The sequence below is a fragment of the Trachemys scripta genome, chromosome 3 (genome assembly GCF_013100865.1).
Source record: "Trachemys scripta elegans isolate TJP31775 chromosome 3, CAS_Tse_1.0, whole genome shotgun sequence".
NCBI classification, from domain to species: domain Eukaryota; kingdom Metazoa; phylum Chordata; order Testudines; family Emydidae; genus Trachemys; species Trachemys scripta.
In genome coordinates this window covers 96,554,687-96,580,428 of record NC_048300.1, presented here as the reverse complement: position 1 = coordinate 96,580,428, position 25,742 = coordinate 96,554,687, and the positions used below count along the sequence as shown (strand labels likewise).

General features: G+C 40.1%; 1 protein-coding gene across 1 annotated transcript in view; it reads left to right on the top strand.

Moving 5' to 3' along the window:
* ADGB (androglobin) overlaps positions 1-25,742 on the top strand; it is a 208,931-nt gene that overhangs the window by 125,008 nt on the left and 58,181 nt on the right. The window contains exons 21-26 of the mRNA XM_034765467.1: positions 980-1,118; positions 4,519-4,653; positions 8,574-8,667; positions 9,387-9,521; positions 13,543-13,696; positions 24,925-25,112. Of these exons, the coding sequence (XP_034621358.1) occupies positions 980-1,118; positions 4,519-4,653; positions 8,574-8,667; positions 9,387-9,521; positions 13,543-13,696; positions 24,925-25,112 (845 nt within the window). The remainder of the gene's footprint in view (positions 1-979; positions 1,119-4,518; positions 4,654-8,573; positions 8,668-9,386; positions 9,522-13,542; positions 13,697-24,924; positions 25,113-25,742) is intronic.

The window sequence follows — 25,742 nt, the reverse complement described above, 5'->3', positions numbered from 1 at the left end:
TGATGTCTCAGGAAAAAATTGATTTGGCTTTTTGTTATTGAAGACAATAGTCAGATTATTTGCATAGTCACAACATTTCCCTGTTTTTTATTATTTATTCTTTCCCTTAAATGTTGTATGCATGTATTTAACTATGCTAGGTCTTCCTTCAAAACTAAATAATCATGCTTTTAACATAGAGCATCCTAATGTAATAGCAGCCACTAGAGATAACAAAGTGATTACAACCAAAACCAGCAATATTACTGTTGACTATAATTAGTATTTAGCTACCCAGCCTAATAAATATTTTTCCTAAAATGTTTACAGTACTAGAGTAACTCTATCCTGATTTATTTTTTATTCAACACAACACTTTGTACATTGATTTCAACATGTGTGACTTGTATCCAGGTACAGAACAGCTGATAGAAATGATGATTCATATTTAATCAGTTGGATTACTCATTAGAAGTAGGTATTCAATTTTTTACAATCACTGATACAAAACAGAAAGAAGCCAGTCCAATTCACAGTAGTTGCATGTGAAATTGGTGTCAGATTCAAACGTCTCCAATGTTTAGGGGAGGAAGTCAGAATCAGTGTTTCAGTTCAGGTTAATCTCTGATATAAACACGTAGCCAAACATTTTAATAACCCTTGTGCCATTTTATGATAAAGAATCCAAGTCCTATAGGAAGATATATGTTAGTCATCTCATAAGCAGATGTTTTAAATTTAAAATGAATATGGTACTACAGAGTAAGATGAAAGAGTATTTTCCCAGTTCTTGCTCCTGAAACTATCTAGGTCTCTAGAGAGAAGTGTTTGTCATATGTATTTGTGCAAAATGGGAGCTCAAACGCATAAGTTTTGAAATGGAAAAAACAAACATTTGTGGAATATTCTGTATAGAATATTAATGATCAAAGATATATATAAATCAGCTTTCTTGACAAAATAAACGATTGTCTGAATTTTTTCCTCTTTTTAATTTTAGGTTTTCAATAATGCTTTTGGGCGTTTGATCCAACAAGTGTTAGGTAATAAGGTTCCTCCCAATTTTGAATTCGCTTTCAGATCCTTCACTTTGGATTTGAAAGCCAACGATGCTCCCGTGGAAGACAATGTATCTTCAGGTACTGTGCTGATATTAATCATTATATTCAGATTTGTCTGTCCATTTCTATTCAGGGGGAGCTGGTCACATACCCTATATTTAGATTGCCTAACATTTGCCATCATAGAAACCCTCAAACCCCCTATCTCGTTCAGTCTGCAGGCAGGATGCACAAAGGGGATGCACAGGCAACTGTAATTCTGGCATTTCCTAACTTTCAAGTGGTTTATTTTGCAACCTAAGTAACTTTTTGGTGTGACTTTTATGCATATAGTTTGTATGTATATGGTCACATATTAAGCCAGAAATAGTGATAAGCTGAAAAAACTCTTGAGAATCTTTTAGGTGCAACCCAAAATATATGTTTCTTTCTTGTGGGCAAAATCTTGTTGGTTCAAAGACAAAGTTCACTATGCTCTGGCTAGAATCTGTATAGAATTTTGTGAGTAGAATTATGTAGAAAGCTTCTTTAGATATTTCCTCTTGTCTAGAAGTCAAGACATGAGCTACAATAATCTTACCCACTTTCTAGACTGAGCTGGGCAAGTGATGGGGTTTTGGTTCACTGGCAATTCCAAAAAATAAATATGAAAATCATTTTGGGGTGAACAAAATACATAGTTTGAAGTATCTAAAATAAAATTAAAGGAAATTCTGAAACAAAAAGTCATCTTGAATAAAATATCAAAACGTTTCTTTTAAAAGAACCAAAGGTTCCCTAGCATGCTTGAAAGTAATACTGTTTCAAACAGCATCACATTAAAGTACACCAGCAGGGTCTACATGTATCAATTAATAAACAACACATTAGTGCACATTAAAAATCACACCCCCTCCATTGCCCCACTGTGTAAGATAACCCTTTAGCATAAGAGTGAGTTTGTGACATGTGAACTAAGACCCATCAAACTATTCTCATATAGAAGCCACAAGCATCCTTTAGATGGGAACAACTTTTAATTCCTGTTGAAGGTGGCTGGCTTCAAACTGGTTATCTGCAGGTGAAAGGCTTTGTAGCCAATTAGCAGTGACCTAAAACATTCAGCTCCCTACTCTGTTACACCATTTAGAATGTGGCTTACTTACTTGAAAGATAAGTTTGTTAAATAAAGTTCTAGCATTTTTAGAGCTTACACAGGCAGAGACTTCCATATTCTCAACACACAGGCAAAAACCACCCACACATAGCTCTCCTGCAAACCCACTGTACAATCAAGAACCTTGTCCTGTTCTTAAAGGGACAGCTAGCATTAACAAAAGTACAAATAAGATAATCAGCATTAACACAATGTTCCAGTTTAGTTCTAGACACAGTGTTTTGCGATATAAAATCATTTCCATAATTACAGTTACTTCAGGCTACTCATACTAATTTAAGAGGAGACACTATAGATTTATTGGGTGAGATAACTGAGGCCTTACACTCAACTCAGTGGCATTGACTGGCTGTGTTACCTCTGCTGTCCCAATGCTACTGCTCAGGCTCCTCTGCCTGTGGCACCAAATGGACACAGTAAAGGGGAGGGTATTGAGTTGAAAATGATAAAACAACAAAGAGAAGAAGAGGAACAGCTTAGATGGTCTAGCAATAAAATTTAGGTTTAGTGGCAGTAGCCTGTAAAATTGCTACAGATTGAGGGATAGAGTCCATGTTCCTGCTCCTCCTACAACCTGCCAGCTCAGCCTACCAAAAATTATATATAAAAGGAAGGTTGCAAAGTCAAGTGTTCAAACTTTAGGAAATACCAGAAAAAATATAATCTTTGCAACCTTAACTCTGTCCTCTTTTGCATGTGAATGATGATATAGTCTTTAATTACTTAATCATATACTCTCCCCCCCTCCCCCCATTTGGGTGGTAAGCAGGGTTTGAGCCAGGACTTTTAGGTCTGTTGCAAGGACCTTGAGATGATAAAACCTGCTAGTAGTAGAAGTATACTGTTATCCTTTCTTTTGATCAGCCACTGGCAGGGGCAGCAAGAACAACACAGTAGTTTGCCTGTGGGTTACACAACTATTTATGTATCAGAGGGATAGCCGTGTTAGTCTGAATCTGTAAAAAGCAACAGAGGGTCCTGTGGCACCTTTGAGACTAACAGAAGTATTGGGAGCATAAGCTTTCGTGGGTAAGAACCTCACTTCTTCAGATGCAAGTAATGGAAATCTCTAGAGGCAGGTATATATCAGTGTGGAGATAACGAGGTTAGTTCAATCAGGGAGGGTGAGGTGCTCTGCTAGCAGTTGAGGTGTGAACACCAAGGGAGGAGAAACTGTTTCTGTAGTTGGATAGCCATTCACAGTCTTTGTTTAATCCTGATCTGATGGTGTCAAATTTGCAAATGAACTGGAGCTCAGCAGTTTCTCTTTGGAGTCTGGTCCTGAAGTTTTTTTGCTGTAAGATGGCAACCTTTATGAGACTATTAAACAACTATTTATGAGACCCAACATTTCACAGCAGTATCAGGATTCAACCGTTGAGTGTGGGAGGTGAATATGGTCTAGGGGCTAAAGTAGTAGCTGCAGACAGGATAGAGAGGTGAATATTCATTTTGAAAGGCAGTGTACCTGAGTGGATAAGACAAGTTTCTGTCATATAGCGACCTGTCTGAAGTCGCCTTGTACTTTATTTGTTAGAGTGGTCTGCTTCCTGGGATAGGTATATGAAACCTTGCACAATAATAAGGGCTGTGATATATTAACAGTATTCAGTAGAAGAGGGGAGACCAGAACCCATGGTCTCCTGACTCTAAACCCAGGGCATTGTTCCCTAAGCCAAATGGTGTTTGGCAGGGGAATCTTTCATTCTCTCCAGTTATGCCTGAGATTTTACCTGAGATGCAGGCAAGTGTGACTGGCGTCCCAAATATGAGAGTGAAACACAAGACTCGGATCAGTAACAGAATTCTTTGTGGGGAAATGTTTTTTATTATTATGGAAGTGAAAATTGTGCCTCTTGTTTCAGGGTGTCTGTAGAATGTGACATCACTCCATCAGTTTCTATTTGGTTAATATTTTGTAGGTTATTTTCCAGCTAGAACAAGAGACTTAAATTAAATTCTGTGACACAAGATGACGCCCATTAAGGAGAAATACCAGCTTACCAAATCACTGTGAGCTGGACAGGTTTGACCCATGACATTAGTATAGTAGTTGCATGACAACATCATGTAATTGCATAATAAATATCTGTCCCCATGTGGTATATCTTGATAACAGTGCTTTAACTTACATTGCTTCTTATATAGTAGAATATATAACAGGATGATGGGATAGTATAAATGGAAGCTTTATGAGCAAATCAAGGCATTTCTGGAATATAGCTCACATAGTTGTTTAACTCTCAGTCAAGCAATTGTAGTGCTTGTAGCCTTCACGTCACACCCTATTTATAGTACTGTTCATTCTTCTTTTTCTTTCAGAGGTGACAGAGCTAAATATTCCTGTTGCTTGGCAGAACAGAACTCCAACTTCTGAAGAAGAAGCTGCAGTGCTTAAACTGCAAAGCAATTGGAGAGGGACCTATATTAGGCAATTGATAAATGGCAGAAAACCAGGTAGGCCTTTTAAATCTTATTTTAAGTGTTTAGTGTTTCACCATATTATTTTATCTGTGCTACCCTCTTACTAGTTATCTGAAAATTTGATAAAAATTTTTACTAGGAGTGCAGTGAAATATTATAGATGAAATGAAGATGGCTGATTAAATTTAACATACTGCTTGAGACAGAGCCCGGTGTGACACTCAGGATATGTCTACACTGCAATTGGAGATGCAGTTACAGCTCATGTAGGCATAGCTGAACTACCTTTAATCTAGCTAGAGCAGCTAAAAATAGCAATGAAGATGCAGTGGCACGGCCCACAGGATAGGCTATACAAGTCTGCCCGGAACTCTGGTACATACTTGCATTGCTAACCCATGCCAGGATCCAGGCTGCTACATCTTCACGGCTGCTTTAGCTGCACTTTATAGCTAGTGCAGGTGTGCCTACCTGAACTGCAGCTACACCACTGACTGCAGTGTAGACATACCTTTAGCCACATCAGTGATGCTAGAAATTCACCCTGGACCTGACTTAAAGCTCATTAAGTCAATGGAAAGACTGCCATTGATCTCAATGGGCTTCGGATAAGGGCCTATGTAAATATAGTTTTGGTTAGCTCAAAATATTGTGACAGGTTTAGTTTGTGGAAAGTGGAATATAATTTAGTTTGATTTTTATATATATTAAAAATATATATATATAAAGCCACAAAATGAAACTCTTAACTTAAAAATAATACTATTCCTTTAAACAACTGTAATGCATTTCTGAGAGGTATTCCCACAGATCTCTACAAATAAAACGAGCTCAACATAGTTATCAGTTTATTGTCATTCTTACATAAAGGCTTATGTATGTTTTACTAAAAATATTTGAATATTTTGATGCCCACTTGTGATCAAACATACAGTAGCATTTTCAAGAGAATATGTATGAACAGCTGGCATGGGTGACTCATAAAGAGATTAAGAAAGTATGAAGAGTTCTGTTTTTAGGTTTGCCAGTTACATATTGTATATCCACGTTTTGTTTTGTGTGTGTTTTTTTAAATGTAGATAGTGAAGAAGATTAACAGTCTGAGTTTAGGTCAGTAGTGAATCTAAATGTCACTGGCAAAATATTTCATACATCTTATTCTGGCTGAGAAAGAGACTTTGATAAGAATAGTATGAGCAGATTGGGAGGTGGGGAGAGAGATCTTGAGTAAATCATTGTACATCACTGAGAAATATGTAGGCAACTATAATATAAAAATTGATGATAAAAATTACAAATAAGTGTATGACAAAACAAGGTTTTTCATCATTCATACCCTAAAAACTGCTTAATCACTGATAGATCAACATCAGAGACTTAGCAGGGGAGGTCAGCAGAAAGTCCAAGAATGTATCAGCATAATGGATCTTTCAAATCCTAACGATGATGATGATGTTAAATAAATTTTGCATATCTACATCTGGTGATCTCAAAGCACTTTATTGATGTTAATGAGGTAGCCTCACGATAACCTGGCAAGGAAGGTAGTTGTTATTAACCCCATTTTACAAATGAGGAAATAGAGGCACAGAGATTAAGGGCCTAAATTTCAAAAGGGCAAAAGTCCAAGAGCTTGTACAAAAATACAAAAATATATGTAATGCTTTAGTTGTATTGAATCTTCTTAATCTTTTCCTAATATATTGCATGTGATAGAGGCATATACCATGAATATTGTTCCTATATGTATTTCATATGAAACAGTTCTGCAAATTAAATAAAACTGTGCAAGTCTCACATGATGTAGTACAATTTTTTCTTGCAAATATTATATAGCTGATGATTCAGTCAAGTCCTAACTTTCTTCTGAAGCAGGTGAGCATTGAACTTTCAGATGCGTCTGGCATTTCCTTTCCTATAGTGGCCCATTCGTATAAGAAGTTTCTGTGTTGCTATTGGGTAGTTTCAGAGAGGGCTTTGTGCCATCACAGTCTATCTGTTCTCCTATCTATACAGTTCATCGGACTAAAGAAACATGGTGATCTTTTCAGCCAGCGCAGGGAAAAGGGTGCATGGGGTGCCAAGGCAATAGTTGTCATATGATTACAATGTTCTGACAGCTTGTGAGTGCCTTGGCACAGAAAACCACCCTGTGAGAGTCACATGCTTCCTGGGTACCACCTCCTTCAGTAATACACCATCCCTTTCAGGTTGACTCTTCCTTTTGAATGATTGCCAGCGCCACCCTTATAGAGGCTTTTCTCTCCATGCATTGTGCATTCTGTGCCTGGGTCAGTCTTGTCTTCTTTGGCCAGGCATCCTCTCTCTCCTTCAGATCGATCTCTCCTTTAAAATCCACCTCTTCAAGCAATCCCTCATACATTCTTCTTCTCATCCATAATCCCAACTCTCCCGCTCCTGAACTATTATCCCTAGTCTTGTCTTATTTAGGCTCTTTGCTCCAAATAATTTAGTGCCTACCTTATTTATTTCTGGCAAGCACCATTTAAATTAACAGTGCTTCAGTCTATATTCATCATTCTGTTCTTCTGGAGATTTAGCTTTCCATGTATCAGTTGCCGAGTGGGTTTTTCCTAACTTTTCTTTTGTTTGTCTCTACCTCTTCTTTCTCAGTTCTTACTTCTCTCCACTGTCAAGTATCAGGGGGTAGCTGTGTTAATCTGTATCCACAAAAACAACAAGGAGTCCGGTGGCACCTTAAAGACTAACAGATTTATTTGGGCATAAGCTTTCGTGGGTAAAAAACCTCACTTCTTCAAATGCATGGAGTGACACTTACAGATGCAGGCATTATATAATAACACATGAAGAGAAGGGAGTACCTCACAAGTAGAGAACCAGTGTTGACAGGGCCAATGGCTGGCTCTTTACAAAAGCAGCTTTGCCTCTCCTGGAATTGACACCTCCTCATCTATTATTGGGAGTGGACTACATCCACCCTGTCAAATTGGCCCTGTCAACACTGGTTCTCCACTTGTGCGGTACTCCCTTCTCTTCATGTGTCATTATATAATGCCTGCATCTGTAACTTTCACTCCATGCATCTGAAGAAGTGAGTTTTTTTTACCCACAAAAGCTTATGCCAAAATAAATCTTAGTCTTTAAGGTGCCACTGGATTCTTTGTTGTTTTTCTCTCCACTGTTTTCCTTGTCTTTTACTCATCTTATTTTTCTTCTCTCCATCTAGTCCTTTTTCATAATTATTTTTTTCTCTCCTCTCCATATACCTGTCCTATTTTCTCTCCTACTGTCCCATGGGGTTTTTCTTTTTTTCTCCAGTCTTCATTTAGATTTTTTCCCTTCTTTTTCTAGTTCCTTGCATGTAGGGGGGAGGGATAGCTCAGTGGTTTGAACATTGGCCTGCTAAACCCTGGGTTGTGAGTTCAATCCTTGAGGGGGCCATTTAGGGATCTGGGGCAAAAATCTGGTCTGGGGATTGGTCCTGCTTTGAGCAGGGGGTTGGACTAGATGACCTCCTGAGGTCCCTTCCAACCCTGATATTCTATGATATTCTATGATAGGTTATGGTATTAACTACAAGGAAAAGTCAGTATAATTAAGCTTATAGTTAAATGTGCTGATCATTGCCTCCACTGATCACTGAAGTTATCTCACCTCACTGCAGCATGTTATAATTTATATGGGGATGTGTACTTCAGTAAAGGGGACTGATCACATCATTCTTCACTATAGCAGGAGGGCTGATCAGCATGTGACAAGGAGAATGCTGTTTATACAGGAAATTCACTGCCTTAAAGGAGAAATTAGTGTCCAGAAGTGCAAGAATTCTGTAAAATTTAAAATAAGAACATAACTTGATTCAGAACATGACTGACTTGCCCCGATAATTTTTTTCACTTTTTTTTTTTTAAAGAACAGTGAAAAAGTTAGATATTTTGTGATTTTTTTCTAACACATTTTGTTATTTTCAGGTACTAAGGAGAATGCTAATGTCAAAGAAACTCTGCAAAAACTGTGGACTTTGATTGAATCAAATATTGAACAGTGTGGTGTAACTCTACTGAGGTATTATGTAATAAATGAAAAATTTATATTGCAGTCTGTTCCACAGAATTCTTTGTATAACCATACAGTCAATGTTTTATCAGAATAAATATAATGAAAGAACGACTTGTTTTGAAATTTTGAAAATGTTGTTAAACATATAAAGCATTTGAGATTTTCAAAGACACATTTGAAATGTAGGATACTTGGGTTTGTTTTAAAGTGTTTCTTGTTTAAAGAAGTGTTTTAAAGGTAAAATTAAGCTTTTAATCTTCAAATGGGGCCTCAGAAGAAAAACTACAAGATGGCAGCATGATGGGAGGGAAATGAAACTACACTGGATGATTAGAAATTGTAAAGAAGTTTTGTAAAAGCATGAAATGTTGGGTTGCTACGTGCAATTGGTCTTTGGCTTCATGCCACTCAGGAGATATGCCATAATCACAGTATGAACACAGATGTGACCTATTGGTCATTAGGAGAGACTGAACCCAGGACTTCTAGCTTCAAAGCACAGACTTTGTCACTTGAGGTAAAGGAGTATCATCATTAACTGTTAGCAGTAGTAGGTTGTTATCCTTTCCTGTGGACCAGCCAATAGGTAAGGACATATAACTCACACTGTACCAATGGGTCACATATACCCTAGTGTTCTTCCTTACATGTGGAAGTTGAAGTCAAGATCTAGGTCTTCTCCTTATTAAGTTTAAGTATTCATCTCTTTTATTTTTGTTTTTCAGAGAAATGTTTAAAAGCAACTGTAAGTCTATCAAAAAATACCCCTGCTATGAGGATGAATGGGCTAAAACAACTTTTGCTGATTATGCTGTAACGTATTTTGATCAGCCACCAAATTTTTGGTTTGTGGTTTTTAGGTGAGTTTCAAATATTCTTATGTGGCAATAATTTATTATGGAGAAGCAGTAGCCTCTACACATTCGAAGTTGCAGTCAGCTTTCAATATAAAGCCCTATTTTACCTCACCCAAAACTCTGTTTTGGAAAATTGGATGGGCATGAAATTGCCAAAGTTAGTCTGAAGGCAATGGAGAATGTCTGTGAAAGTTTGAAAACAATTCATTTAACTGGCTTTGAATTACAGGTAAAAAAATACTCTGACTCGGGTATCTCAATTTTTGGATGTCCAACTTGAGGCAAAATAAAGGGGCCTAATTTTCAGATGGCAAGTACTCAGCGATTTTGGGAAAATCATACCTCTCAAGGTGTCAAAAGTTGGGTATCCAAAATCACTAATCAGTTATTTGAATTTTGGCCACATTATTAAATGAATTCAGATTTTTTTAAAATAAAATGACTATTTTGATAGTAGCAGTAATGTTATTTTAAAACTTCTGTGAAAGTACAAACAATAGAGAGTAAAAATTAATCAACTATGACAGTGTTTCCCAAACTTGGGACGCCGCTTGTGTAGGTAAAGCCCCTAGCGGACCGGGCCGGTTTGTTTACCTGCCGCGTCCGCCGGTCTGGCCGATCACGGCTCCCACTGGCCGCAGTTCGCTGCTCCAAGCCAATGGGAGCTGCTGGAAGCGGCGAGGGCTGAGGGACGTACTGGCCGCCGCTTCCAGCAGCTCCCATTGGCCTGGAGCAGCAAACCGCTGCCAGTGGGAGCCGCGATCGGCCGAACCTGTGGACGCGGCAGGTAAACAAACTGGCCCGGCCCACCAGGGGCTTTCCCTACACAAGCGGCGTCTCAGGTTTGGAAAACACTGAACTATGACATTGGGTTTTAAAAACAACCTTTTAAAATTTAAGTCTAGAATTAGAAACTACAAAAAAGAAACCAGTGTTACATCATCTTTGTTTTCCCCTTTTCTCTGCTAGCTGGGCAACGCTCACTCCATATCCGCTCTGTCCTCCCGTACACAGTCAGTCTACCGTTTTCTTGGCTGTTTTTGATCTTTGCACGCAAACTCTAGTGGCAGATGCCTCCCTAAAAGGATTCTCTTCATCCATCCTTCATACATGCTGTCACAGGGTGGTCCCCAAGAGTCTTTTCTTAACTTAAGGACAGACCTCACCCACTCCAGATCTCCTTTACCACCAGCTAGTCCAGCAGGCCACCACCATTAATGCTATTTACATTTTTCAACTCCTGGCCAGCCCCCCCACTTGCTTCTGGGGAAGGGAGCAGTACTAGCAGCAGCCAGCTCTGCCTTTCTTCAGGGTCTTAGCTCCCACATCCAGGGTTTCCTTCCTCTCAATTTATCTGCTCCCAGCTGTTGGGGTTTCGTCCTCCACTAATTAGCCCCTCCGCTATAGCTCCACTTGTTAATTGATCCTGTAATTAGATCCCAATTAACCTATATTGGTGGGGATTTGAATGATGGGATACTGACTTAGCTCCTGACTCTGCACCTCTGTTACACATGCCCATATCATCTCATCTCAGCCTTCTCTCACATTTTCTCTCTGATACCGCAGACCTTGGTCTCACACCTGATGACATTCTGCATTTGGTCCAGTAATGCCACCTCTTCACTGCCCTAAGACATCTCATTTCAATGGTGTCAGGTCTTCTCAAGTGCTTCTCTTTGGTTGCCAATGTCTCTGAGCCATACAGAAGAGTGGTCTTATCGTTTTTTGTACAATTGTCCCTGAAGTAGTCTAGACATCTGTTTATCATAGATCACTCCACTTATCTTGCACCAGACTTTCCACTCACTCAGCAACCTTTCCTGCTGTTCTTTGTTGATTTTTCCATTTGCTGCTAACCAGCCCCCACAGTTCTTCAGTGTATAAACCTGATTTAGGTACTGGCCCTCAATACTGATATTCATCTGTCTTGGTTCCATGCAAGTCACTCGCATGATTTCAGTTTTTTCTTTACTCATTTTGAGGCCATAGTTTGTTAGTTCCATGTTCCAAGCATCAATCACCTGGACCAGATCTTCCTCCCTGTTGGCCATTAGCACAGTTATCATCTGCATAGATCACCTTTGTATCACCTTCCATTTGTATTTGCCTACTTATGAAGTCCATCAAAATTATGAATAGTAATGGAGTAAACACTGATCCCTGGTGGAGTCCAACCTTCACCTCAAACCCCCCTGTTGCACTGAAAAACATCTAACTTTTTATCAGGAAACTATGTGACCAGGTGTACCAGGCCCTGAGGTCCCCGGCTGGAGGCCTCACAGCCCTACCACATCCCGCCCCAGGAAAGAGCAGTAGAGGTTAGTCCTCCAGGCTGCCTCGAGTGACTGCGGGGAAGCAGCCAATCCGAGAGAGGTTGTAGGGAGCAGCCAATCAGAGTCCAGCAAGCTCATATAAAAAAGAGATGCTGGACTACGGAGCAGGATCAGCTGCTGGCAGGGACCAGGGGAGCATGAAAAATGCTCCTGACTGGCTGCAGGAACTCAAGAAAGACTTCAGCCTTGGGGTAAGGGTGAAGGTGAAGGTGCAGGTGGGGAAGTGGCCCAGGGAACAGTAGCAGCAGCAACAGAGTAAATAGTTAAAGGAAAGCAGCAGGTGGCTGCTACTTTATAGGGTTTCTGGGTTGGGACCTGGAGTTGTGGGCAGTCCTGGGTCCATCACTGAGGAAGTGCCTTAAGCCCTGAGTGACTCAGCTGAAGAGCTAGGGCAATAGGCGAAGAGTCTCCATGAAGGAAGCTCTGGGGCACTGCTTCATACCTTGAAGGGCAATTTAAGAGAGCTCAGGGAGGGTTGCAGGAAGAGACTAACCAAGGGTACTATGATAGGCCCTGTTGGACTAGTACCTCAGAAGGGGTTTGTTTTGTTCACTTACGAACTGTGTGTGACTCAGCCAGAGGATGGTAGCCAGTGGGAGGCACTGCGAGCAGCACAAAGCTGAATAAACAGCAGGCGCATGCACATATTCGATAGAGGGTACTCATGAGAAGCAAGTGGTCCCCGGAACAAACCATCATACAGATCTTTCACCATCTGGACAAGTGCCTCTAGTACGCCATAGGAACATAGCAGAGGCACCGGTAGTCATCTAGATACTAGGTACTTTGTCAAATGCTTTCTCCAAATTGATGAAAGCCTAACCATGCTTGACATTTCCCTCTACCTTCTTTTTCACCAACTGTCTAGAAGTGAACATCTGTAGTCCCTTTCCTTTTCTAAAAGCAAACAGCTCCTTTCCTAAAACAGGCTCCACTATTCAATGAATGTTACTATCTGTATTTCTCTCTAACAGTTTCATGCAGTGGGACAGCAGCTTAATTCCTCAGTACTTTGAACAGTTGTGTATGTCACTTTTGTGTTTGCATGTTGGTATCACTATGGGCTTTCTACATTCTCTTGGGATTATCTTCTCTTTCCAAACTGTGTGCAGGTCTCATGTGAGCCAGTATACACCAATCAACCTATATTACAAGATCCATATTACATAAGGAGCATATAATAATGAGCATATTTTGCACCACATTGTGATAAGTAAGCTACAACACATGTAAGCATGTGTGTCTATATTAGTTACTCACTCATTTTGGGGGTCCAGTGCTTTCAGTCAATTAAGTTCAAGTATCTACTATAACTGACTATCTGAATTGTATTTTTTACAATTAAAGAAACTTTTAAATTATTTTTATAGTTCCCCCCTCAAAGTGAAATTGCAATTTAAAAGGTTTTTAAACAAATAATGTTTGTAACCCTATACAATTAGTTTATATTCAGATTTTTAAAGATTGTGACGCCTGCAGCTAGTTGTTGTTGTTGTTGATGGCTTTGTGTGGGAGGTTGGTTAGGACAAAACTAAACAACATCTAGCATTTCTAATTTTGAGCAGCTGGAATGTGCACAAACATACACACATGATTATTATTATATTACAGGATCCACTTTATTGGTGAAAAGCAGTTTGAAATTGAAACCATTTTTCAAAAGAGATGTTACCTCTCTTTTACTGTAGGGAAACATTTCATGTGACTGAAGATATGCTTGTAGTGCCAAAGGTGTACACAACCATCCCTACCTGTATGCTCCATGTTGTAGATAATGATACACTGGAAGAAATGCCACGCATCTTTCTCAAAGTGGCCCCTCATGTTTATACCAAGAATAAGGTAAGTCCCAAATATCTAGAGAGTACAACATCACTATAGAAATAATAATGGTGGTTATATTGATATAGGCCAAGCTCCTCTGACTTCACAGGACTTGCATATATCTCAAAAGCACGCACAATTTTAATTTATCTGATTGGTCCAGAAAAGAGGCTGCCACAGTTGCAGTTCAATTCCAAGCCTCTTCCTCCACAGAAAATACCTTTCCTTGAAGTTTGCTGTTCAGTCTTCCAATTTCCCTAGCTAAAGTATTGCTGCATTTATCCCTGACACCATAGTGGTAATTGCTAATCCTGTTGCTCTACTGGACCTAGTATGTAGTATGGAGAAGCAGGAACAAACCTATGAATCTAGCACGAATAGTCTTTCATATGTGGGAGACGGGTATGCCAGCCAACTACTATGATGCTGGAAATGATGCGGCTAATATCAAGGCATGTAGTATTTGGTTACCAAGACCCCAGTGCTGACTGTTTTAGACATGGTTCCACAAAAGTGCCTGCATTACTTCAGAAACAGTAATGTTTTAAATTTAACTCTCTTAAAAATTAGCTTTTAAGGGTATATTTTCAAAAATTAAAACCTAACATGTATCTGCAAAACGTACACAATACCCAAACAGGTAATTGCAGATGTAAATGATGTATTTGAGCACACAATTTGAATAATTGTGTGTGCAAACTGTTGATTGTGCAGATAATGGGTAGGAAGATGGCACGCGTAGACTACCATTTTTTTTTCAAAATTAGCTCATTCAACAGGTAACTTGTCTTTTACTCCCTCATTCCCCCCATTAGTCTGTTCCTTCCACTATTGTGTGAGATGTCTTAGACAAGGAATGTATTTGCATAGCGCCTAGCAGAGTGGGGCCCAATCCTTTTCTGAGCCTCTAGGTGCAGTTGTAATACAAATATTAATAATTTTTGTTTGCCGGCATAGCTTTCAGGAACAGCACACCCACTACTGTTTGAAAATCTAACCTTTAATCTGAGTCACTGTTTATTAATGTTTTGGTTTTGAGTAATGTAAACATTGAGACTTAACTCAATCTTCAACATCAAAATAGCAATGATGTGTATGTACCTCATAACTCATTCCTTAAAAAATTACAACTTGATTGTAATCAAGTATTTGTAGAAATGCGCATTGTAAGATGAATTGTACAATATTGTAATGCTTACATACATTATTTAAATTAGTAAATTGATTTTTGGGAGGGAGCCAGGGCAGGTGTTCCTTTTTAAGTTCTGGATAAAATCGCATAAAAATAAACTCAAATGTTTGTAGGAATCAGTGTTTTACAGTTCTTCAAGGAGTGACCCTATGTGCCTATGATTGGAGATTTTTTATAGCAGTGTCCATTCGACCCATCCATGCGTGTTGCTCCGCCTTATGCTCCATGCCATTGCTATATAGTACTGTCTGGGCCAGGGCTGGCTGTAACTTTTTTGCCACCCCAAGCAAAAAAGAAGAGCGCCGCCCCGCTGTAACACCCTCCCGCCAGCGCCGCTCCGGGCCGCTCAATCCCCCCCCCCCCCCCCCCCGAGCGCCGAAATCTTGTTGGGTAGTTTCTCTCCGGGGGAGTGATTTTCTCCCTTTCCAAGGGTATGCCCAGGTCTCCCGGAATCGATCATTGCCTGTCATGCCAGGAGGCAATCCTGGTAAGCGATGGACATACCAGCTGCGTCCATTGCTTTGGGGAATCGCTCATTCCCCAAAAGTGAAACTTCTGACTGGCATTGAAATCTAAAGTCGAAAAGAACAGGGAGATAAAACTTTGATTCCTTATGATCAAGAGCTCACTGTGTCTGTTCTCTGACCCAGGCGAGGAGCACTCCTTTTTACCATGGTATCTGAGTAAGTCGCCTCTTCTACCTCTGAGCCGCACTCCTCGAAGGCATCTAAGACGAAGACCCAAGATTCCTCTTATAAGTCATCCGAGGACCAAGTAACAAGTTCTCCAGGTAGTGAATCTATCTCAAAGAAGTTTAAGACATCACCTCCCCCAGGTCCCATCAGTCTCCAGCATGGTACCCATGAGGTTCCTGGTTTTTTATGTACTGAGAGCTCTGACAAGCTTAGAGACTCTAAGGTACTGAGCTCCGAGAGACCATCGGTACCTGGAGACTGCAGCAGCAAGAAGAGCTTCACCATGATACTGAAAAAGACCACTCAACCTCCATCAGGTTTCCCCCAGAAGTGTTCAAAACTCATGGTACCGTCCACTCCTTTGGCTATCTTTACCTCAAGCCATGGACACAGTACCAACATTACTCTTGGTACTGCAAGATTTCTGGTTTCCACGAGACCTCACAGTGTCAGACTCCTGATTCATTATTGCTTCGTTCTGATCTCTGCTCAGTACCAAGAACCTCCAGGTCTCCAGATGCCCACCTACTACTAATGGCAGAACCTCACATTTCCTCAATCCTGAGAGCATCCACATCCCCAGACATATGTCTGGAACCGGTGGTGGTACCTCAAGCTCCTTCTGCTGCCCTACCATTACTGAGTGTCTCAGGAAAAAAAGGATTATGATGAAGACTTTGCCTCAGCTTCCCAAATATCAGTGCAAGGCTCTCCACTCCACCCCATGAAGGTTTTTTTCTCCTGAGGTTCCTGAGCTCACTCATCACAGACATCCACTGCTAGGATCCTGCTGGGGCGACCACCCGTGCATTCTGCCACCCATGCCATATGCACCATCCCCTTCAAGTCCCTGCGTGGCTTATCACCATCAGTTCTCTAGGGCCTCAAGCTCTGCCATTCACAAAGACAGAAAACCCTTCTCACCCTCCCTTTCCAGGAGACTGGAGCCTCAGGAAGAGATTTTTGAGGAACAGGAGACCAGGGCTGACAAGGAGATCTCTCCAGCTGTGAACATCTCTTCTTCATCCCCAGATGAAGCTGTCATGCCACCTCCACCATCCTTGGCTGATGATTTTAAGCAGTGTCAAGAGCTCATCAGTAGGGTTACAGATTCTTTACAGATCCCCCTTAAGGGGTTGAAGAACTACATCATATACTGTTCAACATCCTCCATACTGCCAGTCAATGAAGCATTCCTGGACCCGGCAAAGGTCATCTGGTAGTCTCAATTCCTCCCGTGTGCAAAAGGGCAGATAAAAAATATTACACTCCCTTTAAGGAGTCAGAATTTTTATTTTCTCACCCATCTCCTAACTCCTTTGTGGTTGAAGCAGTTAATGAATGTGGAAGGCAGCACCACGCTAAATCTATGCCCTATGATAAAAATCTTAAATGTCTTGACCTCCTTGGCAGAAAATCTTATTACTTTACAATTTAGGCCTGGTCCACACTAACCCCCCACTTCGGACTAAGGTACGCAAATTCAGCTACGTTAATAACGTAGCTGAATTCGAAGTACCTTAGTCCGAACTTACCGCGGGTCCAGATGCGGCAGGGAGGCTCCCCCGTCGATGCCGCGTACTCCTCTTGCCAAGCTGGAGTACCGGCGTCGACGGCAAGCACTTCTGGGATCGATCCCAGAACATGGATTGCCTGCCGCCGGACCCGGAGGTAAGTGTAGACGTACCCTGAGGGTACATCTACACTACAGCGGGGAGTCGATTTAAGATACGCAAATTCAGCTACGTGAATAGCGTAGCTGAATTCGACGTATTACAGCCGACTTACCCCGTTGTGAGGACGGCGGCAAAATCGACTTCTGCCGCTTTTTGTCGGCGGCGCTTACTACCACCTCCGCTGGTGGAGTTAGAGCGCCGATTCGGGGATCGATTGTCGCGTCCCGACGGGACGCGATAAATCGATCCCCGAGAGGTCGATTTCTACCCGCCGATTCAGGCGGGTAGTATAGACCAGGCCTTAGAATCACCAGTGATCAGGCCTTAATGGCGAAGTATAACCACATAAACCATACGAAGCTAAACTCCTTTATTGAACATCTGTCAGCAGAACACAAAGAGCAGTTCCAGGCAATTGTTATAGAAGGCCAGCTCCTTGCCAGGACACCTCAATAGGCTTCTCTTGATGCTGCCGATACTGCCACTCATTCAGTTTACATAGCAGTAGTTATGAGTAAGGCTACGCTTTAGTCACGGGCATTTTTAGCAAAAGTCATGGACAGGGGTCACAGGCAGTTAACAAAAATTCATGGCCCATGACCTGTCCATGACTTTAACTAAAAATACCAGTGAATAAAACTTGGGGGCAGCTTCCCGGGGCCCCCGCGGGTGTTGGAGGAGGGCGGCCTGCAGGCATCGGCCCTGCAGCTCCCATTGGCCGTGGTTTCTGGGTGGAGAGAATGTGCAGAGCCGCCTGGCCACACCTCCGCCTAGCAGCTGAGTAAGAGGGATGTCACCGCTTCCGGGGAGCCCCCCAGGTATGCGCTGCCCAGAGCTCACCTCACCCTGTCCCGTACCCTAACCCCTACCCCCTCCCAACCCAAGCTCTGCTGCTGCTGGGGGGAAGTATGGGGGCCTGAGACTGCCCCAGCAGCATCCGGTATACCTGGCACAGGGACTGCCTGAGTTGCCCCTGAGCCAGGTGGACTGGCCACTGCAGAAGTCAAGGAGGTCATGGAAAGTCACAGAATCCACGACTTCTGTGATAAACTCGCAGCCTTAGTTATGAGGAGGGCCTCCTGGCTTTAGCTCTCTGGATTCCCAAAGGAGGTCCAGAATATGGTAGAAGACCTTTCTTTTGACAGTACTAAGTTGTTCGCTGGCAACACAGATGTATCTCTGCACACGTTAAAAGAAATAATCCCATTCACCTCCCAATATGTCACCCTAAACCTCACTGGGATAAGGGGGAAGCATTGCTCCACGTGCTTGATATCAGGAGAGCCCTGGTCTTCTACCTGGATAGGCCTAAACACTTCAGGAAAACTTGCAGATAGTTTGTCTCAGTCGCAGACAGATCAAAAGGAGCTGCTCTCTCTAAACAGAGGATATCTAGGTGGATAACTGACTATATTAGTAATTGCTACCAACCTCATAATCTCAAAGTTCCTGCTGGCATATGAGGCCACTCAACGAGATCTATTTCTACCACCACAGCCTTTAAGAACGTTCCTATCATTGAAACATTGTAAAGCTGCAACTTGGACTTCTATGCATACATTTGCTGAACACTATGCAATAATTCGTGATTCTGCTTTCGCTACTATGTTCAGCTCAGCTGTACTTTCTTCCACACTGGATTAGACTCCGAAGCCCCCTCCTCCTTAAAGGGGAACTGCTCAGTATCACCTAGAGTGAAGCACCCATAGAGATACTACTCGAAGAAGAAGAAGAAATGTTTACTCACCCTGTGCATAACTGCAGTTCTTTGAGATGTGTGTTCCTATGGGTGCTCCATTACTGGCACTCCTTCCCTTCTGCTTCAGAGTTCCCTGTCATTGGGCTTTGTGGTACAGAAGGAATTGAGGATGGTTAGCCCATGCAGTACTATATAGATATGGCACTGAGCACAAGGCAGAGTAATGCACAGGCCAACTGGATGCTGCTATGAGAAATTTCCAATCGAAGAATCCAGAGGCGCAAATGCACCCAGAAGGGAGCACCCATTGGGACACTACTCAAAGAAGAACTGCAGTTACTGCACTGGGCGAGTAACCATTTCTTATTTCACTTTTAGTAACAGCTAATAATTCTTGACATGCTGGTACTGTGTATTTCACTAAATTCTCACATTATTTTAATACTGTTGCAGCCTGTTTAAGGTTGTTTTAAGTTGAGACTGTCCTTTCAATCTGTCTTACTGAAACTTTTTTCTGTTAATGAAAACATATTTAATGTAAGTAAGAAATTCTGTGTCTTACCAATGCTGATAATCTGGTTTCTTGAACGAACAATTTTTCACTTAAACTTCTTTTTAATAGCGTAGGAGACAAAACACTAAGGCTAGAATCTTAGTATTACTCCAGAATTGTGCGTTATGAGACTGTATTTTATTCACTTGAACTTTGCTTTCACATAATGAAACTCTCAATAAAAATACCATTTTAAATTAGACAGCTGGCGGTATTTTAATTGGCTTCATAATTATATATAGATCATTAAAATTCCAGTGGACCAGCAAACAATATAGAAAAATCACAATAGTATTGATGTGACATCATGCAGTTATTTTAACATAAATATACTATCCAATGCTATTATTAAGTTAACTGACTTTGAATATGAACAGACTACACCTCCTTTCTAATAGTATGTTATAAAAAACATAATGTAACACAGCAAGTGAGAAATAATATCTAAATTCCTAAATGTCAGTATTAATGCAAAACAGATTCTTTTCTTGATATAACCCTACCATTTAAGTTTTATGCTGCAAAAACTATGACTCAGCAACTCTCGACGAAAGTTAAAATATCCACAGATGATGATATTCTGCTGCAAAGCCAGTTCTGGAAAAAATTAAAGTTAATTTCAAAATGATTGACACTGATAAAATCTGCAGAGTAGCAATAGTGTCTGTCTCTCTTCTGCAGACTTTACAGTGTAGATAGACACTTCAGTTATATCCTTGGCTGTATTTGGAAGCATACCATTTTAATCTAAACTCTTTCCCTGTCTATCCTATCTTCCACTACCAAGAAGATACACATTATTTCTTTATTTTTTTATTGTTCACAAGGTTTTTATGAGTAGATGGAATAATGAGATAGAATAAGGAACAAAGTACTGCCTAATCTTCAATTGGAGTCCAAAGATTCTATTTTTAATCATTTGTAAGTGTTATAAAATTGTCGGTCCAATAATATCAAGCAAATGATTTTTGACCTTTTGACCAAATTTTCTGCATTGTTTATTATGTTCAATAAATAAGAAAGGCTTTGGGATCTGATCTTAAATACATATGCATCTGAATACCTTTAATCATTTAGACCCTGAGTCATGGTAATACCGAAGCGTGTGCTTAAATCTATTCCTGTTGAGGAAAGCTCTTAAACATGTGCTTAAATCCTGTTAAGGTCAATGAGACTGAAGCATGTATTAAAGTGCTTACCTAAATAGGGATGTTTTCCTGAATCGTGGCTTTGGCCTTGAGTAGTCTACATTGTCCAATTGATTACAAGTGGGTAAAGTTACTCATATCTATGACTTTGCAAGATGGGATCACTGGATTATAAATGGTCTTTTTTTAATTGCTTTTGAGCTCTCATTTTAAACACTTAGTAATCCTGATAATAGAACAGAATACAAGACCAAAATAGATAAATTTGAAGCCAAAACATAGGTGATTTGGAGCTCTGCTGTATTTGTTATTTAAAACTTGGTTGACTGATTTATTTTAATCTGAATTTCTCAAGTAGTAAGAGCATGAAAAGTAAATATTTTGTTCAATTTTTCAAAAACTGAAATGTGAAAAACTAAAATGTGTACTTGTTGCTCAATGTACCATGTACTGGTATTTCTGTTACTTTCCACATTTATAAAATTGACTTACATATAGCTTTATAATTTGGTATTCATACACTGATTATAGTGCAATTCTATAGTATTCATGATTAAGGGCTTGATCCCAAAGTCCACTTTTACAATGGGAGTATTTTTGCTGACTTCAGTGGACTTTGGTTAAGGCCCAAAAAGAAGAGGAAGACAAATTGTAGCATAAATATGATTGAATATAGGCTAATTAAGATATTCTGTGTTTTTAAAGGCAGGCATTGATGTATAATATTGATTGCACTGCAATTTGTCAGTGAGTGAGGTGCTTTGAGTTGTTATGATATCAGTAAAAGTGGGATCGTGTAATTTGGTCTCAATTTTCAGGGTGGATTCTATCTGGCCTCTACATTTTCCTGTCAAAACATGTGTGCCCAAAAAGCATTGCATGCATCTTTTGGAGGACCTCAGGCACCAAAAGGAGCTGCCAAATCCTGTGCAAGTGCCACTTGAACATGGAAATTTTCTCTACAAATCTGAATTTTGGGTCTCTCAAATGTAAAGGCTACTGAATTTAGATCTGTGCCATTTTTTGTCTAATTTAGATGAATACTCTTGGTGCAAATATACTATGCATTAATTGCTAGTATACTCGTCTCATCTTCAACTGCAGTGACCTCTTATTTTTCAAGTAACTATGAGCTCAGTTTATTGGCATATAATAATTTTCATTCAAAATCTTATATGCTTTTTATAAATTCTGACATAAAATTCAAACAAAGACAAAATCATTTTTTCTAAAATCTGGTATATAGGATAAAATTTGCAGGCTAGCCTTTCTCAATAATTCTTAATGCAAAACCATGCATAATGTTGTTTTCCTTCTAGTATTTTTATTGAGAGTTTCATTATACAAAATTCTGTTTTCGGTATAGTCTTCCAAACATAGCATTGGAAATAGGGGTGTCACAAATCTTCAGTTCATATTTAATTTATGTACAAATACAGCTATGCTATCCCAGGTCCCAACTCGCCACTGGCCTCCTGTCCCAGTGTAGGGACCCTCAACTTTCTTTTTGCACTTCTTACCACAGAAAATTCTTTACCTATTCTTTCCTGTTTGTCCCCCTTCCCACCTGATCTCAGACCCTTTCCTCGACCCTGCCATTTGCTCCCAGCCACCACTGTCAATATGCATATGCAGCAAATAGAAAAGCCAGTTATTGTGTATTTAGCCAGATCATCCAGAAAACATGAATCCATTACACCCCTCCCCCTCCCCCACTCTGTTGAGTGAAACTAACTTGTACCAATGTATTGTCCACACTAGGGGTTTATACTTCATGCCTCTCCATATCCAGTAGCCCCAACAACCCTTTCTCTATTTTTAATGGGCCAGGTATTTTTGCTGTTGCTGAACAAAAAATGAATAAACAGTAGTACACTTATTAAAAGAAATTCAAATGAGTCAGGCTGGTGGTCCAGTAACAACGGAGCATGGGGGATCTGAATGAAGGGCAGCAGGGAGTGATAGGATACATCCCTTTGGGAAAGGAGCACCTTGTATCACTCTCTAGCAGTCCTTTCTGGCTGACTGGAGGAGCAGTATTGTTGTCCAAGACAAGCAGCATCCAGCCGCACTCACCCAAGGGAAGGTCATCACAACATAGGGACTTTGGGAGGTGGGATTGAATTCATTTAGGGTGTTTTTTTCAAAAGTGCACAGTGTTAGCCTAAACTCTACTCTCATTAAAGCCAATGCTAAAACTCCCATTGACTTCAATGGAAGCAGATTTAGGTAAACAGATTTTGAAAAATCACACACCTTCAAAGCATACATAGATGTTTAAGTAGTGGAGAACTTGGTGCTATCCCTCTGAAACAGTCTGTCTCTGAAGTGATCTAAGTCTTCTGAGCTAATTCCCACTAAAGTGCAACCCCACACAACTCAGGAGACCCACAAAATTATGGATCCGAAGAAGTGGGCTGTAGTCCACGAAAGCTTATGCTCTAATAAATTTGTTAGTCTCTAAGGTGCCACAAGTACTCCTGTTCTTCTTTTTGAGGATACAGACTAACACGGCTGTTACTCTGAAACAAAATTATGGAAAATTGAGGAGCCAGGATTATACATACACAGAAGGGAGGGAGAGATTTCAAAGCAGGAGGGAGAGAAACAGAGAAATAAAGAAAGAAGATTTAAAAAAGAAAATGGGGTGGGGATGGTGTGGGAAAGAAGGAACCAAAGAGTTTATGCATTTTTTTTAGACGTTAGCTTCAGTAGTCACAGTCATTTTTTGTATCTGTTTCTTTTCATTTAAATTATTCCTATTTGAAAGAAAATGTCAGTATAATAATAACTTGAGGATGCTGCCATAATCCACAGCTTTGCCAATTTAAATGGAACAGAAGCAAACTTTTCTGTTCTATGGATGTATATTTTTATTATTTAACATTTATATTGCATTAGCACCAAAGGCCCCTGTTAAGATAATGGTGCTGGGCATTGTACAGCCACATTATAAGAAGTTGTTCCTACCCTAAATTCTTAACAATTTAGCAAAAAATCCCATTTTTATGTCAATAGAAAATGATTTCCTTTCCTCTGCATTGTTCAGTCTAGACCACAGAAATCTGTATCTCTACAGTCAGTGTTATATAACATTTTAGAACTAGCTATAACCCTTCTCTCTTCTGCTTTCAGTACCTCCTTCCTCACCCACTTCCTACCTCAAATCCTCCATTCTCTCTATATTTTATGAGGCATATATCCATTCCACCCTTCTTCACTAGTTCTTATCCAAGTTTTACAGCTTATACTGTGAAACAGTCCTTTGCCTTTCATGGTACATTTTTTCCATTTTACCTATATTAGGTAACACCAGAGTTCTGAGTTCTGGTCAGTCTGAAGTTAATCTAAAAATATTTTATAGGAATTTTACGTTATCTTATACACTGATGTCAATATGTCCTTTTTTATGGTAATAGTGTCATTTGATGTCAGTACTATCTTCAAACAAGGTAAACCTAAAGCATAACTTCTGGGGAATGGTGTTGAAAATACATCTCACTGATGTTTCTCTGCCTCTGCCTTATGGGATGGGGGGGGGACCAAAAAGCATCACTGAAGTTTGTTTGTTGTGTCTTGCTCATAATTCACAGTTCTCAACTTGTGAAATAACCTTTAGTTCTTCCTCTAGTGCATCTACTTCCATTTATAATAGATGTTGGGGTGGAGGGAGAGAACAAAGGCATACTTTAGAGAAAGAAAATGAACTCTATTTGAAATCATCGCTATTGCTATTGAATTAATATGGCACTCAGATACTGCAGCAGTATAAAACCCTAAGATAAAGAAATAAGTGGCAGTTCATCACACACAAGTATAATGCACAATAAGAGAACAAAATCAGAATAATCATGGGGAGAGTCAGGGCCGGCTCTAGGCACCAGAGGCACTTTCAAGGGGTGGCACTCTGGCCCTTTTTTTTTTTTCCTTCAGCGGTTTGGCGGCGGCACTCCAGCTTTTTTTTTTTTGCTTGGGGCGGCAAAAAACTGGCCCTGGGGAGAGTTGTCATAAGAATTATGGACATGCTGCAATAATGATTAAGATCAGTATTTTCCTAATTGGATTTTGCACGACTTGCCCATTTAAAATTTTACCAAATATAAATGATGTTACCAAGGGATTCACTATGGGCTCCTTCAGCTACAGTAGGATCAGAAGAGAGCCATAGTACTCCACATCAGCAGTGGTATTGATAAGTGTTTGCCCTCTGTGGGTATGTTGTAAGTGCATCATTTTTAGTGATGTTCATTTCTAATGAAAATGACATGTTTTCTGTTTTTCAGAAAGGATACACATTCATGGCTGAAGCACATACTGGTGACTTACCTGTAGCAGCTGGGAAATGGAGACTACGTCTCATTGGTTCCCATAGTCCACTCCCCATTCTCTCTCGTGATGCTGTAAACAATTTCTATTCCACTAAGGAAATTAAAGACTATTATATACCCAATGACAAGCACATTGTATTCAGGTAAATTTTGGAAGGAGAACAATTTAAATGTCACTTTTTATATGAACACTACTCATGGGAAAATTATATTATTTTTGGAAGAAAAATGCTTTCAAGCAAACAGGAAAGATATACTTGAATTTTACAGGCAATTATGTTTATTCGGTATGAAAGTCAGACTTGAACATTTCCCCAGAGTAGGGTTTAATTTTCTAAAATATTGCCACTAGTAAGTGCAGATGTGTGGTGTGGTGCCCTGGTAAAGAAACATTACATTTAACTCGTTACTTTAAAATAATAATAAAATGTTTTGCACTTCAGTACCATGGATCTCAGAAAATGATACAAACTTTAATAATTTAAACTTCATAATCCCCCTGTGAGATAGGTTAGCACTGTAATGTACCTTTTGCAAATGGGGAAACTAAGGCACAGAACTGGTTGGCTCCAGTCAGTGAGAAAGATGGGAATAGAATCAGGAGTCCTTACAATAGGTCCCTTGCTCTAACTACCAGACACCTACCCATCCTATAATATTGGCAGGCAAGTTTCATTTGATTAGAGCATGCATATTCTTTTAGGACAGCATATTTTATATCAACATAAGCAATTATTTGGGTTTGTAATTTTTTTTCAATGGACTAAAATGAT